Source organism: Danio aesculapii, chromosome 7 (assembly GCF_903798145.1).
Source record: "Danio aesculapii chromosome 7, fDanAes4.1, whole genome shotgun sequence".
NCBI lineage: Eukaryota > Metazoa > Chordata > Actinopteri > Cypriniformes > Danionidae > Danio > Danio aesculapii.
Window position 1 is genome coordinate 70,758,760 of NC_079441.1, and position 17,406 is coordinate 70,776,165.

General features: G+C 37.7%; 1 protein-coding gene across 2 annotated transcripts; it reads right to left on the minus strand.

Annotated features, from left to right (window-relative positions):
* Window positions 1-2,052: 2,052 nt before the first annotated feature.
* Window positions 2,053-17,301, minus strand: LOC130233011 (leucine-rich repeat-containing protein 72). 2 transcript variants are annotated; one of them, XM_056462992.1, is made up of 5 exons: window positions 17,228-17,301; window positions 9,220-9,460; window positions 7,318-7,499; window positions 4,235-4,312; window positions 2,053-2,754 (listed from the first exon to the last, which is right to left on the minus strand). In XM_056462992.1, exons 2-5 carry the CDS (start codon window positions 9,424-9,426, stop codon window positions 2,610-2,612), a joined length of 612 nt encoding a protein of 203 aa, XP_056318967.1. In that variant the 5' UTR covers window positions 9,427-9,460; window positions 17,228-17,301; the 3' UTR covers window positions 2,053-2,609. The 2 variants fall into 2 exon arrangements, with proteins under 2 accessions (XP_056318967.1, XP_056318966.1); XM_056462991.1 differs by lacking the exon at window positions 17,228-17,301 and adding an exon at window positions 14,648-14,749.
* Between the last annotated feature and the right edge of the window lie 105 nt (window positions 17,302-17,406).

Here is a 17,406-nt window from a genome sequence, read left to right on the forward strand (position 1 = left end):
AATGGCTGGAAACCAGCCTGGAAATGGCCAAAACCCCTCTAAAACCAGGCTGGTCAACCAGCCAACCAGTCTAGGCTGGTTTAAGCTGGATTTTTCAGCAGAGATGTGTGCATGAATCCGATATAAAAATGTAATTTGAATGTGATTCAGTTACAAAGCTGCAGGGAAAGCAACATTCATTCATTCATTCACCTTCGGCTTAGTCCCTTTATTCATCAGGGGTCACCACAGCGGAATGAACCGCCAACTTATCAAGCATATGTTTTACACAGCGGATGCCTTTCCAGCTGCAACCCAGTACTGGGAAACATCCATGCACACACATACACTACGGCCAATTTAGTTCATCAATTCCCCTATAGCGCATGTGTTTGGACTGTGGGGGAAACCGGAGCACCCGGAGGAAACCCACGCCAAAATGGGGAGAACATTCAAACTCCACACAGAAATGCCAAATGAACCAGCGAGGACTCGAACCAGCGACCTTCTTGCTGTGAGACCACAGTGCTAACCACTGAGTCACCGTGTCGCCCTAGAAGGCAACATCTCATCTGTAATGTAATTTCTACTAAACACTGAATGTGAATATGCAAAAGACATCACTGAAGAAATGACTAGTGCATGCATGCCAAATTAACAAAATACTATAGTAATTACTAGTAAATAGATATACTACAGTGTTTTTGAGACATACTAAATTATCACTCATTCATTCGTTTTCCTTTCAGCTAAGTCCCTTTATTAATCTGGGGTCGTCACAGCGGAATGAACCGCCAACTTATCCAGCATATGTTTTACGCAGCGGATGCCCTTCCAGCTGCAAGCCATCACTGGGAAACATCCATACACACTCATTCACACACATACACTACGGACAATTTAGCTAACCCAGTTCACCTATACCACATGTGTTTGGACTGTGCAGAAATCGGAGCACTCGGAGGAAACCCACACCAACACGTGGAGAACATGCAAACTCACACAAAAATGCCAATTTACCCAGCCGTGACTCGAACCAGCGATCTTAATTTATAATTAAATATTATTGGCATACATTTATTTATATAATAATATCTATTAACTATAGTAGAGTACTTGAATTTTTCTATTGTGGTAATTCTATGGCTATGGTAACACAACTAATATAAACAAATGACCGCCATTACAACTATATGGGTATATTATACTACAACACACCAGAGTTCACTATACAGTATGCTGTATTCTTTAACAAAGTGTGTACAAATACTTTAATACAGTCCGATTTACTATAGTATGGTTTAAAAACACTAATGTATTTACTATAAAGGACTAAAGTATTTTGTCGTGTGGGTGTGGTTCAGTGATGTGGTTATCGGAGTTCAACAGATATGAAGAGCATGTTGGTGATTTGCCTTATCACAAGACCATACGGGCTATTTTATTGGCTATAAATAATCTGCTTCAGCGGCAGTGCAATAAACTAGATTACAGTGCCATGCTTTTAAGCCCGAATTACTTTTATATGGTGGCAACAGCAATATGAAGAGGCATTAATTAATTCAACTATAGTCCTGTAGCTATCGTAAACTGTTTATGGTTGCCTTGCAGTATAATAAACTCATATTAAGTGAAGTATATTAGGTGCTTTGATCTTGGCTCATCCAATCAGAGTCTTTAAGTACATTGAAAACATTTCTTTTAATAAAAAAGGAAGTGTTAGGAGGTGTGTACTTTAAATTTTACTATAAAATAGGGTAAAGTCTTGGAATAATGAAGGTTTTATCAATGTTTTTGTCTAGTCTGAGTGTGTTTATAGGTTAAAGACGTTGCGTTGAAATGTTCACATGTTTTAATTTGTTACATTGCTCATTTGAGTTTAAACTGTTGTGATGTCTTGTTCCTATTGCTTTATTTTGATCTTTCTATTGTTGTTATGTTTCTCACAGTATTTTAAGCTTTGGCGATGCTGCATTTTTACAGTCATGCCAGTTGAATTGAATTGAATTGAAGAGGGAGCGGGGGAAAGGGACGGAGAGGGACAGTAGATTAAACAAGACAACAGACAGTGAAGAGATTTCCACACCATTACACGTTTATTTATTTGTTGTTTTCAGATATGGTGTGAATGTGATCTGCTTGTGCGGTGAAGCTCATGAAGGAGTGCTGGGGCTGTTGATGTTCTTTGATGATGATGATGATGATGATGATGATGGTCTGATGATGATGAAGATGATGATAACTGTGATGGTCTGATGATGATGAAGATGGTCTGATGATGATGATGTTGATGATGATGATGAAGATGTTGATGATGACTTAATAAGTATGGTCTGATGATGATGATGACGGTCTTATGATGATGATGATGGTCTGAAAATGATGATGATGATGATGGTCCTTCAGCAATGAAGCTCTTTTCTCCTCCGGCTGCCCTTTCTGATCTTCTGCACCCGGTATGATGATTTGATGATGATGATGATGATGATGATGATGATGATGATGATGATGATGATGATTTGATGATGATTTTATGATGATGATGATGATGATTTGACGATGATGATGATGATTTTATGATGATGGTGATTTGATGATGATGATTTGATAATGATGATGATGATGGTCTGTCAGCGATGAAGCTCTTTCCTCCTCCTGCTGGCCTCTCTGATCCTCTGCACCCGGTATGTTTTGCGGGCCTGTTCTCGCTCTTTCTCCTGCACCTCTGTGTCGTCCAGCACCTCTAGACCGAGGATCTGACTGATCACATACTGCCTGGTAATGAGGAGCACAGGAGTTAATTAGACTACAACACAGATCTCATATGTACAGACTATCCTGAATCTGGACTGGCAGAACATGAACACTAGATGGTAGTATACACTTATAAAAAGGTGTGGAAAAACCTGAGTGCAGATATTAGGTCACAGTATGGGACTAGAGTTGAACACACAACCAGATTAGCAATTAAAAAGCAACACACTTGTATTATAAGATTTTATGAGATTAACCCACACCAACATGGGGAGAACTTGGAAACTCCACATTGAAATGCCAACTGACCCACCCGGGACTCAAACCAGTGACAGTGCTAACCACTGAGGCATAGCATCGGCCCTTTATTTCATTCATTCACCCATTAATCATTAACTAATTAACTGAACAATCCTTAATTAACTGGTGCTATTGCGTTCTGAGGTCAACAATAAGGGGGCGGGGCTTTGTTGGGTTATGGGCGTGTCTGTTTTGGTGCTTTCTCATTTCAAAATTAAGGGGGCGGGGCTTTGTTGGGTTATGGGCGTGTCTGTTTTGTTGCTTTCTAATTTCAACATTAAGGAGGCGGGGCTTTGTTGGGTTATGGGCGTGTCTGTTTTGGTGCTTTCTAGTTTCAACATTAAGGGGGCGGGGTTTTGTTGGGTTTTAGACGTGTCTGTTTTGGTGCTTTCTCATTTCAAAACCAAGGGGGCGGGGCTTTGTTGGGTTATGGACGTGTCTGTTTTGGTGCTTTCTAATTTTAACATTGAAGGGGTGGGGCTTTGTTGGGTTATGGGCGTGTCTGCTTTGGTGCTTTCTCATTTCAAAATTAAGGGGGCAGGGCTTTGTTGGGTTATGGGCGTGTCTGTTTTGGTGCTTTCCAATTTCAACATTAAGGGGGCGGGGTTTTGTTGGGTTATGGGTGTGTCTGTTTTGGTGCTTTCTAATTTCAACATTGAAGGGGCGGGGCTTTGTTGGGTTATGGGTGTGTCTGTTTTGGTGCTTTCTAATTTTAACATTGAAGGGGTGGGGCTTTGTTGGGTTATGGGCGTGTCTGCTTTGGTGCTTTCTCATTTCAAAATTAAGGGGGCAGGGCTTTGTTGGGTTATGGGCGTGTCTGTTTTGTTGCTTTCTAATTTCAACATTGAAGGGGCGGGGCTTTGTTGGGTTATGGGTGTGTCTGTTTTGGTGCTTTCTAATTTTAACATTGAAGGGGTGGGGCTTTGTTGGGTTATGGGCGTGTCTGTTTTGGTGCTTTCTAATTTCAACATTAAGGGGGCGGGGTTTTTTTGGGTTATGGGTGTGTCTGTTTTGGTGCTTTCTAATTTCAACATTGAAGGGGCGGGGCTTGTTGGGTTATGGGCGTGTCTGTTTTGGTGCTTTCTAATTCCAACATTAAAGGGGGCAGGGCTTTGTTGCGTTATAGGCGTGTCTGCTTTGGTGCTTTCTAATATTACCATCAACATTACAAAAGTAGTTTGCTTGCTGGTAGATTTCTCACCTGTAGTCGATGTACTGTGTGAGACTGCCTCCGTTAAAGTAACTGGGTGCCGCTTCATTGTTCATCATACTGAGAATTCTGCAATGGAGTCAAACAATATCATGAAAATCAAAGGATTCAGTGTTGGAAAGAATACTGAAAATAATACTCAAGTAAAAGTACATTACTGCCAAAAAAAATGTATTGCAAGTAGATCAAAAGTAGAGCAGCATGAAAGATTATGTGCAATTTATTTCAGTTGCATTTACATTGAATGGATTATGTTGGAGGCGACCTGCGCCTCAACCCTTACAAACTGATAGGTGTGAATTAAATGCCCCTTTTACGATCTCTATGGGTATAAACAAAACAACAGCTGAAACATCTGATAAGAGGGTCCTGCTGAGCTTAGTAAACCCAATGGTTTGTTTGTGGCTAATATAAAGTTCTGTCTCACAGACTTGGTTAAGTTACCTGCAGACTGAAGGGTTAACATCGCTGCTGAGGAACTGCACTATTCACTGTCTTTGTAACATGGAGTGAACACTGACAACAGGGGTGCTGACAATCCAAATGCAGGTTTATTGAGACAGAGATAATTAGGCAAGCAACAGTCAACACAGGAGCAAACAGATGTATATGGGCAATCCAGAGTCGTGGTCAAATAAACAGGCAGATGGTCAAAAGGCAGGCAGCAGACATGAATAAACAAACAAAACAAAGCAAGGTTCAAAAATACAGAAGGCAAGACAAGAAAAACGCATTGTAATGTTCACTATACAGTTTAACAAGACTCAGCAACATGTGTGTGTTTGAAAGGTGTATATATAGTGTGTGTAATTAGTCCTGAACAGATTCAGCTGTGTCTGTTTGCAATCATGGGGATCTAGGCCAGGTGTGTGAGTAGTGCATGACTAAATATGTAGTTCTTTTGCTGGCAGATTTGTAGTTCTCCAGCGATCTGAATGTTTACCTGAACAGGCTGGATCGCTGGTGACCATGACAGTCTTCAATAAAGTCTTCTCCCCGTAAGAACTGAACTAAGGTCAGTTTACTTGTGTATTAGAGTCATCTAATACATTGGCGAGCCACTAAAGAAAGGTTAAGCCAAATACAGCAAAATCTAACAAGCCCTTCTGAAAGTACCCGACAGTAGTGAGTATTACGCTGTGCAAATTATTCCACCTTATTCTGTGATGTGGAAGTGTGCTCAGTTTTGCTTTTATTCTAGTCGAAACTCTACACTTAAGACTTTCTCCAGAAGAAAAAATATAATGAGATAAAAGTAGGGGATCTAATTATTACTCCAAAACAGGAAGTGAATTATTTGGGTTAAGTTTTAGATAGTAATTTGACAGGTGAAAAGATGGCTGTTATAGTCCATTGTTCTAAAAGTAGGTTTTTAGCAAGACAGGCAGAGCTCCTAGATACCCAAACTTTGAAAACTTTAGCAAGTGCATTAGTGCAGCCATACTTTGACTATGCTGCAGTTTTTTGGTACAGCGGTAGTTCTAAAAAAATGAAAAATAAATGGCAGACGGCCCAAAATAAGTTGTGTAGAATTGTTATGAAAGTACCTCCACTGACACATTTAAATAATGAACATTATTAGCCAAAGTAATATTTTAAAAGTTGAGAATAGGGTAAAATTAGTGACGTTTTTAAGATTTTAAAGAAAATGGTGGCAAAATACTCTCTTAATTATTACGTTTTAGTTAGTGAGGTACATTGTCATTCTACAAGAGCGTGTAGCAGGGACATTTACCCATATAGATTTAAGAGTGAATCAGGTAGAAATTCTTTTTTGTGTACTACTGTAGCTCTGCTGCTTGCAATGTTTTGCCCACGATTTTTAAAGAGATTCAAATTGAGAGTGTTTCTAAAAGGGAAATTAAAAAGTGGTTGCTTTACAGTTTGTTTTTTTTAGATTAGATTCAATTTACTGTCATTACACATGTACAAGTACAAGGCAACGAAATGCCCCGACCGTGCACAGACATCACAACTCCAGGGAAGACAGGTCACAGGAGGTGGAACAGGAAATAAAATACAATCAGGAGAGAGAGGCAAAAAAAAAAGTCCCTCTCACCTTGCTCTTAAGTTAGAGCAATGTGAGATCAGGGAGAAAGAAAAAGCCCCAGCAATCTAGCACAAAAACACACCGACAAGACATAACATTGGCACAAGGGATGGGAACAGGGGGTGTGGATATAGTTCGGTAAGGGCGGGCAGCCATCAGGTCCTGCAGCCATGGAGGAGCTGGTCACAGACCCGCCTACCCCCTCCAGTGGGTGAAAGCATACGAAGGCAATGGATTGGGGCCAGGAAGTGTCGTGCTGTGTATCTGTGTGTGTGCGTAAGCCTGTATAGTCCAACAGGTGTCCTTGACAAGGAGCAGGAATTTCAGAGCGTCTCCTTATCTTGCTATCCGGGAGATTCGTTTGGATAGCAGGGCACGGAGAGCCTGAGATAGAATAAGACAAAGACAAGAGGAGCTAGCGAGGAGAGATACGGGACGGAGAGGGAAAAAGTGCGACCGCCTTCGCCGAGAGCCAAAGAAGAATAAAGGTGTTGAGGGTTTTATTGTGCTGAGTTGCTGAGCTGTTGATGTTTGCACTCCATTTATGATTTGCTCGATCGTTTTTAAAGAATATCGAGGACCACAATGGAAATAAGCCCGTGGCTTTTTGGTGTACTTTATCCTCGACAGTTTTTGAAATAATGTATGAATTGGTCTAACTGGACTTGTTTGTATATTTTTGTTACAATTGTCAAATAAAATCAATCAATCAATAGGAAATACTGTGAAAAAAATCTGTCCTCTGTTTAACATCATTTGGAAAATATCTGAGATTGAAATTCAAAGGAAGGCTAATAATTTTGACTCCAACTGTAAATAGCGAATCAGCGAAAGGGAATGGGAGATGAGACTCTGATTGGACACCCAAAACACACCCATAACTCATTAAGAGAATAAAGACAACACTTTTAGACTATGCGCTGGGCACGCAGACTGTTTTTCCCATTCTTAAAACCCCAAAGGTTGATTCAGACAGTGCACTTTAGATCATGTGCTTAGATCTTTAAATCTGTGCTGAACTGACTTGATGTTGGGGAACTTGCAGCAGATCTCCTCCACTATGATGGGCAGGTTGCTGATTTTGTTCTTGTTGATCCACAGGGTGGTGAGGCTGGGCATGAAGGGGAATTTGACATGAGCGCTGTAGTTGTTGCAGTCCAGGATGAGAGTGCTGAGCTTCTCCAAACCTCCTAAAAGAGCCGGGTTCCGATAGCAGCGTGGTTAAGGAGAGAAACTCTTTAAAACATCAACCAGCAAAGATCTGACAGTTCACAATGGCTGAAGATGCAATTGTGAAATCTTAATTCTTTTTCAAATGTTTTCAATCTTTTTACTATTAAATATGTTTCGTATAATGTTTTACTTAATTCTTCATATATTTCTTGGGTTTCTTTTTAAACTTGGCTATAATAAAAATTCATTTCATTTATTCATTTTCTTTTCGGCTTAGTCCCTTTATTAATCTGGGGTCGCCACAGCGGAATGAACCGCCAACTTATCCAGCATTTGTTTTATGCAGCGGATGCCCTTCCAGCTGCAATCCATCACTGGGAAACACATACACACTTATTCACATACACTACGGATACACACCCAATTCACCTGTACCACATGTCTTTGGACTGTGGGGGAAACCGGAGCACCCGGAGGAAACCAACGCAAACGCAGGGAGAACATGCAAACTCCACACAGAAACCCCAACTGACCCAGCTGAGGCTCGAACCAGCGACCTTCTCGCCCTAGAATAAAAATGAATTATTAAAATAATATATCTGCTATAGTCAATATTATGAGTCCCCTTAAATGTGCCTTTTTTAATTGTCTATAGATCAAACCACTCTTGTCCAATGACTTGCCTAAAATTAACCTAGTTAAGTCTTTAAAACTGAGTAGTATCTTGTAAAATGGCTTGTAAAATATTATGTACTGTCATCACGGCAAAAGGGCGTCACGGTGGCACGGTGGGTAGCACGATCTCACAGCAAGACGGTCACTGGTTCGAGCCTCGGCTGGGTCAGTTGGCATTTCTGTGTGGAGTTTGCATGTTCTCACCGTGTTGGTGTGGGTTTCCTCCGGGTTTCCTCCGGGTTTCCTCCAGGTTTCCCCCACAGTCCAAACACATTATAGGGGAATTGGGTAAGCTAAATTGGCCGTAGTGTATGAGTGTGAATGAATGAGAGTGTATGGTGTTTCCCAGTACTGGGTTGCAGCTGGAAGGTCATCCGCTGCGTAGAACATATGCTGGATAAGTTGGTGGTTCATTCAGCTGTGGCGACCCCGGATTAATAAAGGGACTAAGCCGGAAAGTAAATGAATGAATGAATGAATGTTTAAAGGGGACCTATTAAGCAAAAATCACTTTGATAATGGGTTTAAACACAATTGTGTGGCGACAGTCTGTGAATATAACCAGCTTCTAATGGTAAAAATGTAATAATGTTATTATTTATAATCACACTTGATGAAAACAGTCTGCAGAAACACTTCGATTGACATTCTCCCTTTGTATGATGTCATCAGAGGGGGAAAGCCCCGCCCACTAGTGACAATCTCTCCCTTATTAGCATAGGACAGCAGTCTTGCTTTTGAATCTGCTACTAGGCTGACACACAGGTATTTGTAGCTCCGCCCTCTTCTGAAAAGAACACAATCTCATTTGAATTTAAAGCGACAGTCACCAAAACGCCACAATTAGGATCAAAACCTAAAAGGGTCAGTTTCAGAGAGTTACAAACGATTATCTGTGTGGTATTTTGAGCTGAATCTTCACAAACACACACACACACACACACACACACACACACACACACACACACACACACAGACTTATTTTACATCTTGTGAAAACAAACATAGTTCCCCTCAAAAAAAAGTCCTAATTCTGAGATAAAATAAAAGCAGAATTGTGAGGTAAATGAAAAGGATACTCGTCCAGGAGGTTGTAACTGAGGTCCAGAACCTCAAGACTGTCCTGCTGTTTCAGGATTGTGTCGTAGGGAATCTCCAACAGGTCCTGATAGGCGAAAGAGAGTCTCCGGAGACCAAACTCCACTGCGGGGCCAGCAGGGGTCAAGGAGCCTGACTCCATATCACTGTCTTCAGCAGCAGCAGCAGCAGCCCACGACCACGGCATCAGCACTCATACTGAGCTCATGCAGCCACACACACTGACGAAGAAGAAAAGGAAGAGGAAGAAGAGGAAGAAGATGTGCAATTATGGTTTTAAAGATATAAAATAATGACACATTTCAATATGCAATACCCAGCTATTGACAACAGAAATCTAAACCAAACGTTAGATAAAATAAGAATAAACTGGAGAGAGGGCGGCACGGTGGCTCAGTGGTTAGCACTGTCACCTCACAGCAAGAAGGTCACTGGTTTGAGTCCCAGCTGGGTCAGTTGGCATTTCTGCCAAACACATGCGCTATAAAATTGAATAAGCAGTGTATGAGTGTGTGTGTGAATAAGAGTGTATGGATGTTTCCTAGTACTGGGTTGCAGCTGGAAGGGCATTTGCTGTGTAAAACATATGCCGGAATAGTTGGCGATTGATTGCTGTGGTGACCCCTAATAAATAAGGCACTAAGCTGAAGAAAAATATACACATATATATTATGTCAATTTTGCATGTGATTAATCTTTGGCCAGCTAGTTACATTATGTGTTATGCTAATGCTGTCATGTCATGTTACGTCAATGTTATGTCATGTTTCAAAAAAAAAAAACCTAATTAAATTCTGCTAATTAAAGGGACAGTTCACCTAAAAGCGAACATTATGTCATCATTTACGCCACCAAACCCGTATGACTGACTTTCTTCTGTGGAACACACGAATATAATTTGAAGGATTTTGATAATGGTAATGGTGTGTTACGTTATGTAATATATCTTGTTATTGCTGTAATATGTAAATTGTCATGTTAATGTTGGAGAGGGTTCTGGCTGCAGACTCAGTGCAGATGCAAGCTGAGCTGCATCCAATGCTTTTTAAAGCGCTCTCCTGACCCCACCCCTCACAGTGACGTCAATAGCTCCCCTGAGTGAATTGTGTCTGACACTGCATCTCTGGGCAATGCAATCTCAGCTTGCATCATAAAGGCAGCATCCAGATACTATCTATCTATCTATCTATCTATCTATCTATCTATCTATCTATCTATCTATCTATCTATCTGTCTGTCTGTCTGTCTGTCTGTCTGTCTGTCTATCTATCTATCTATATATATATATATGTGTGTGTGTGTGTGTGTGTGTGTGTGTGTGTATATATGTCATGTCAATGTTATGCTAATTTTATGTTAATGTTTTGTTTTATTACAAGACATTATGTTATGTTATGTTATGTTAATATTTTTATGTCTATGCCATGTTTCAAGGAATTAAATCTAATTAAATTATGCTAATTAAAGGGACAATTCATCTAAACATTTTAATCAAGTCATCATTTACTCAACCAAACCCATATGACTAACTTTCTTCTGTGGAATGTATATATATATATATATATATATATATATATATATATATATATATATATATATATATATATATATATATATATATATATATATATATATATATATATATTGAAGAATATTGATAACCAAACCGTTTTGATTCCCATTGACTTCCATTTTATAGACAAAATAAATTCAGTGCAAGTCAATGGGAATCAAAACCCTCCAAAATAGCCTTACAGGTTTAAAATGAAAGCGAATGCGAAACTGTGCAAATAATGACAGAAATTTCACTATCCTATTAAACGATGACAGTATCTTTATTTTTAGGTGAACTGTCTTTGTGTGACGGTCCAAAAAATTCATATAGGCCAATTTATGTAAGACTAGAAAAATGAATCCACATATAAAGACCTGATCCATAGACACAAGGCCATCCTAAAGTCTAACTAATACCCATTAAATCCATCAGATTAAATAGAAAATTGATGACAAGCTAACATGAGAGCCAAATGAAATAATTTTTAAACCATACTCACAACACTTAAGCATATTAATCATATTAATACGTCAATGTGAAGTCCTTTTAAAACCAAAAACATGTTTTAGTTTTTTTAATTATTATTATTCATACAAGAAACCATACATCATTCATCAATTTCCTCAAAACACATGCATTAACTTTCTCTTTTTTTAAAATCTACTTCAATTTTGGCGGTTCATTCCGCTGTGGCGACCTCTGAAATAGAGACTACAGATATTTAGTTAAACTGACAAACCAATATGCTGAAACCTGACAAACTTAATAAAATAAGTTTAAGTAACATAAAAATTGGAGCGGCATGGTAGCTCAGTGGTTACCACTGTCGCTTCACAGCAAGAAGCTCGCTGGTTTGAGTCCCGGCTGGGTCAGCTGGCATTTCTGTGTGGAGTTTGCATGTTCTCCCCGTGTTGGCGTGGGTTTCCTCAGGGTGCTCTGGTTTCCCCCACAGTCCAAACACATGCACTATAGGTGAACTGAAGAAACTAAATTGGCCGTAGTGTATGGGTGTTTCAAAGTACTGGGTTGCAGCTGAAAGGGCACCTGCTGTGTAAAACATATGCTGGAGTAGTTGACGGTTCATTCCACTGTGGCGACCCCTGATGATGAATAAAGAGACTAAGCCAAAGGAAATGAATGAATGAACATAAAAGTTGCTGTCATACCAGTTTTTACAGTGGTTTAGGTGTTAAACTTGCAGTAGATACTTACAGAGTAAAAAGAGTGCTGATAATCAATTTATCATCATTTACTTAAACTTTGGTTTCCAAAAGTTGGTGTTCGCAGTGATGCCATCAAAAAACTAAACATTTTGATCTAAAAGAATAATCTACACTATTGAAAAATCTGTAAATTAACATTTTTACATATTTTGTGTCAACGTGTTTTTATTTTCCCCATTTATTTCTGCTTTTGAGTTGCATTATGGGAGCTTGATCTTTCTTTCTACAACTTTTAACCTTTAAAAACTGAACAATTTTACACATTTTGTGTTAACATGTTTTTATTTTTCCTATTTATTTCTGCTTTTGAGTTGCTTGATCTTTCTTCCGACAACTTTTAACCTTTAAAAATTGGAAAACAGTGACTTTTATGAACATTTTTAATAGTTTGCAGTGATATATTGTCTGGGTTGGTGTTGTATATTACACTACAGAAACCTTGTAAACTGCTTGTACATTTCCTGCTATTTTATAGACTCTATATATGATTTCTTATATTATTTCAAACCACTAAAACGTCACTAATAGTCCCTTTGTTAAACAGAAGAGTTGAAATTTCTACATCAAAAGTTGACAGAGCAGACATCATCATCCCATAATGCAATTCACAACCATAAATATATGGAAAAAACTAAATAACTGAACAATTTAACTGAACAGTTATTTCTAGTTTTGAGTTGCATTATGGAAGCTTGATTTTTTTCCGGCAACTTTTAACCTTGAAAACTTGGAAACAGTGACTGAACATTTCTAATAGTTTGCAGTGATATATTGTCTGGGTTGGTGTTGTATATTACGCTACAGAAACCTTGTGATACACTGCTTGTACATTTCCTGCTATTTTATAGACTCTATATATGACTTCTTATATTATTTAAAACCACTAAAACGTCACAAAAAGTCCCTTTGTTAAACTGTAGAGTTGAAATTTCTACATCAAAAGTTGACAGAGCAGAGATCAACATCCCATAATGCAATTCACAACCATAAATATATGGAAAAAACTAAACAACTGAACAATTTTACATATTTTGTGTTATCTTGTTTTTATTTTCCCCACTTATTTCTGCTTTTGAGTTGCATTATGGGAGCTTGATCTTTCTTCCAACAACTTTTAACCTTGAAAAGTTGGAATAAGGGACATTTATGAACATTTCTAATAGTTTGCAGTGCTATATAGTCTGGGTTGGTGTTGTATATTACGCTACATTGACAAAAATGATGTCTGCAAAACTGTTGCAAACAATTTATTTGTGTTGAATTTAAACAAACAAATTAAATTTAAGAAAATTAAACTTAATTTGTTTGTTTAAATTCAACACAAATAAATTGTTTACAACCACTTAACGTAAAAAATTGAGTAAATCCAAGGAATCATCGTTGAATAATTTTTTTCAGTGTACAGAAACCTTGTGATACACTGCTTGTACATTTCCTGCTATTTTATAGACTCTATATATGATTTCTTATATCATTTAAAACCACTAAAACGTCACTAAAAGTCCCTTTGTTAAACTGTAGAGTTGAAATTTCTACATCAAAAGTGGACAGAGCAGACATCAATATCCCATAATGCAATTCACAACCATAAATATATGGAAAAAACTAAACAACTGAACAATTTTACACATTTTGTGTTAACATGTTTTTATTTTTCCTATTTATTTCTGCTTTTGAGTTGCTTGATCTTTCTTCCGACAACTTTAACCTTTAAAAATTGGAAAACAGTGACTTTTATGAACATTTTTAATAGTTTGCAGTGATATATTGTCTGGGTTGGTGTTGTATATTACACTACAGAAACCTTGTAAACTGCTTGTACATTTCCTGCTATTTTATAGACTCTATATATGATTTCTTATATTATTTCAAACCACTAAAACGTCAATAAAAAGTCCCTTTGTTAAACTGTAGAGTTGAAATTTCAACATCAAAAGTTGACAGAGCAGAGATCAACATCCCATAATGCAATTCACAACCATAAATATATGGCAAAAACTAAACAACTGAACAATTGAACATATTCTGTGTTAACATGTTTTTATTTTCCCCATTTATTTCTGCTTTTGAGTTGCATTATGAGAGCTTGATCTTTCTTCCGACAACTTTTAACCTTGAAAAATTGGAAAACAGTGACTTTTATGAACATTTCTAATAGTTTGCAGTGCTATATTGTCTGGGTTGGTGTTGTATATTACGCTACAGAAACCTTGTAAACTGCTTGTACATTTCCTGCTATTTTATAGACTCTATATATGATTTCTTATATTATTTCAAACCACTAAAACATCACTAATAGTCCCTTTGTTAAACTGTAGAATGATATACACATATATATTATGATTTTCAACATCAAAAGTGGACAGAGCAGAGATCAACATCCCATAATGCAATTCACCACCATAAATGAACACTATATATAACACACAATATATATTTACAGTATTTAGAACGCTTTTTGGAATTCCATGTTTCCATGGATACTACGGAACTCATTATTCCAAGAATGTTTTCGGAATTCCAAGTTTGCCTGGATACAATGGAACCGCAGATGCCTACTATAATAATAATAAAGCCTTTAAATGACATCGTATAGTGATGAGAAGTCCAGAAAGAATCGTAACACTTACCAGCGTCAGCAGCTCTCTGGTATGGTGAATGAGTGTGTGTGCGCACATACGACTCCTTCTGCACAAATAAAATACCTTCTTTCATGGCTGGAAATTGGATCACAAGATGGGATAATCACATTGCCTGTTAACCCTTTCCCCGAGGGCTTACACAGACGTCATACAAGTGTCTGAAATTGGTCACCAGACTTTATTAATCAGCTGATTCTAGAAATCGTGCCACTTTTTAACTCACGTCTGACCTTTTTTTATAATGCATGATTTGTACGTTGCCTTGACAAGTTTATGACATTAGACTTGTGGATAAACTCAATATAATTTACTTCACAAACAATGAAGTGGATCCGAGACAAAATAGATCATTGTTTAAATCTGAAAGCAAAAGTGTGTGTGTGTGTGTGTGTGTAAGACTCTTATTGCAGGCTAGGTATAATATTGGAATAAAATGTACATGTAAATACTACTTTCTACTCCAGTTTGTCTTTTCGGTTAATGTGATACTCTGATTTGTCTTTGTAAGTGATGAAGTTGAATACGTTTTTCCAGTCTTTATATATATAACTATAGGGGGGAAATAATTCAAGATTCAAAATGATCAGTTTCTCTAAATTGACTGTATTTATCAGGTTTGAGTTTGAGTCAAAAGTTCATATTTGTGTCATTCTGTAAAGGTCTGATAATATTTTCTTTAATTTTCAAAATAAAATACTGGATTTTCGTCAGATTAATCGAATACAAAATAAAAGCTATAATATAATATAATATAATATAATATAATATAATATAATATAATATAAAATAATATAATATAATATAATATAAAATAATATAAAATAATATAATATAATATAAAATAATATAATATAATATAATATAATATAATATAATATAATATAATATAATATAATATAATATAATATAATATATGTGTGTCTATTTTACACTACCTGACAAAAGTCTTGTCGACTATCATAAGTTTTAGGTACAACTAATAATAACTTGACTTCTAGTTGATGATTTGGTATCAGAAGTGGCTTATTTGAAAGGCAAAGGCCTCTAGATTACTCTTATTTTACCACAATAAAACATGATCATGGCTTGATTTTGACAGATTTCATTAGGACAGTAAAGTCTGACTCTGCTCAGACAAAAGTCTCATCACTGAACCTTCAATAATGTCCAGTATAGAATATGTGCTCATGCTGCAGTGGAAACAGAATGAATATTGTGTCTGACTCCATCATGAGCTTGGAGGACTGCATCCATACATCTCTGCAATGACTCAAATCACTGATTAATAAAGTCATCTGGAATGGCAAAGAAAGCCTTCTTGCAGGACTCCCAGAGTTCATCAAGATTCTCTGGATTCATCTTCAATGCCTCCTCCTTCATCTTACCATGCTCAATAATGTTCATATCTGGGGACTGGGCTGGCCAGTCCTGGAGCACTTTGACCGAGCGCTATCCTGCTGAAGAATTTGCCCTCTCCTGTGGTTTGTAATGTAATGGGCAGCACAAATGTCTTGATACCTCAGGCTGTTGATGTTGCCATCCACTCTGCAGATCTCTTGCATGCCCCCATGGATGTTTCCCAGTGTTGGGTTGTGGCTGAAAGGGCATCTACTATATATATATTCCAACAAATATTGCTTTCTTAGCTCCCTTTATTCATCAGGGGTCGCCACAGTGGAATGAACCGCCAACTTAACCAGCATATGTTTTAAGCAGCGGATGCCCTTACAGCTGCAACCCAGTACTGGGAAACACCCACACTCCTTCACACACACTACGGTCAATTTAGTTTCTTCAGTTCACCTATAGCGCATGTGTTTGGACTGTGGGGGAAACCGGAACACCCTGAGGAAACCCACACCAACACGGGCAGAACATGCAAACTCCACACAGAAATGCCAACTGACACAGACGGGGCTCGAACCAGCGATCTTCTTGCTGTGAGGCGACAGTGCTAACCACTGAGCCACCGTGTCACCATTTATTAATCATACTTCAACATTTACTAAACGCATTAATAAAAGTCAACAGACTTTAATTAATTGGCTTAATTTCCATTATTAACTAACATTAACAAATATGAATTGTTCATAGTTTGTGCAAGTTAATAAATAAATGAACTAACATTAATTCATACAACATATTTGGATAAAAGCGTCTGCTAAATGACTAAATGTAAATGTACATAATTGTAAAGTAGGCTATGACCAAATGTCTAAACTTGAACCTTTATGCAATATATTTGACATTGATTATTGGATTATTGGCTCCTCAAATGTCCTTCTTTCAATGTTTTGATTCTACATTTGGGAATTTTTGTGTTGTTAAGAGCTCATCTTTATAGTAATCCTATTTATAGTGTCTTGAATCACACTGATAATGTTTTGTCTGTCATTATATGAATTGTTTATTACTCACAGTTCATTTGTGAGATACTTTGACCCACCATGTGGCAAATTTATGTTGCTTATCGCCATTTTTTATGGTATAAAGTACATTACCGGTTGGTTTATGAGCCCGTGTGTCTTGTAGTCGACAGTATTTTCCATTTGTGTACTAGGATTTTACCTAATAATGACAGTGAGAGAGTAAGTCCCCTGGTTTTGGGTGTTTTTGTTTTGTTCTGGACTTCGCTTTCCTTATTTGTTTATGATGCAATCCAGTCTCAACCAGACTGTTCCGCACAAGCCCTGCCCACATTATTTTTCTCGAAACCAGACGGCGGCTACGTGATTTCCCAATGAGTC

What these genes read in the sequence shown, in the direction of transcription:
- LOC130233011 (XM_056462992.1), bottom strand. Translation starts at nt 9,426, where the DNA reads ATGCCGTGGTCGTGGGCTGCTGCTGCTGCTGCTGAAGACAGTGATATG. An exon ending in TGCAAGTTCCCCAACATCAA is followed by an intron (nt 4,313 to 7,317) that starts GTCAGTTCAGCA and finishes ACTCCATTGCAG; the next exon opens with AATTCTCAGTATGATGAACA. An exon ending in ACACAGTACATCGACTACAG is followed by an intron (nt 2,755 to 4,234) that starts GTGAGAAATCTA and finishes CCTCATTACCAG; the next exon opens with GCAGTATGTGATCAGTCAGA.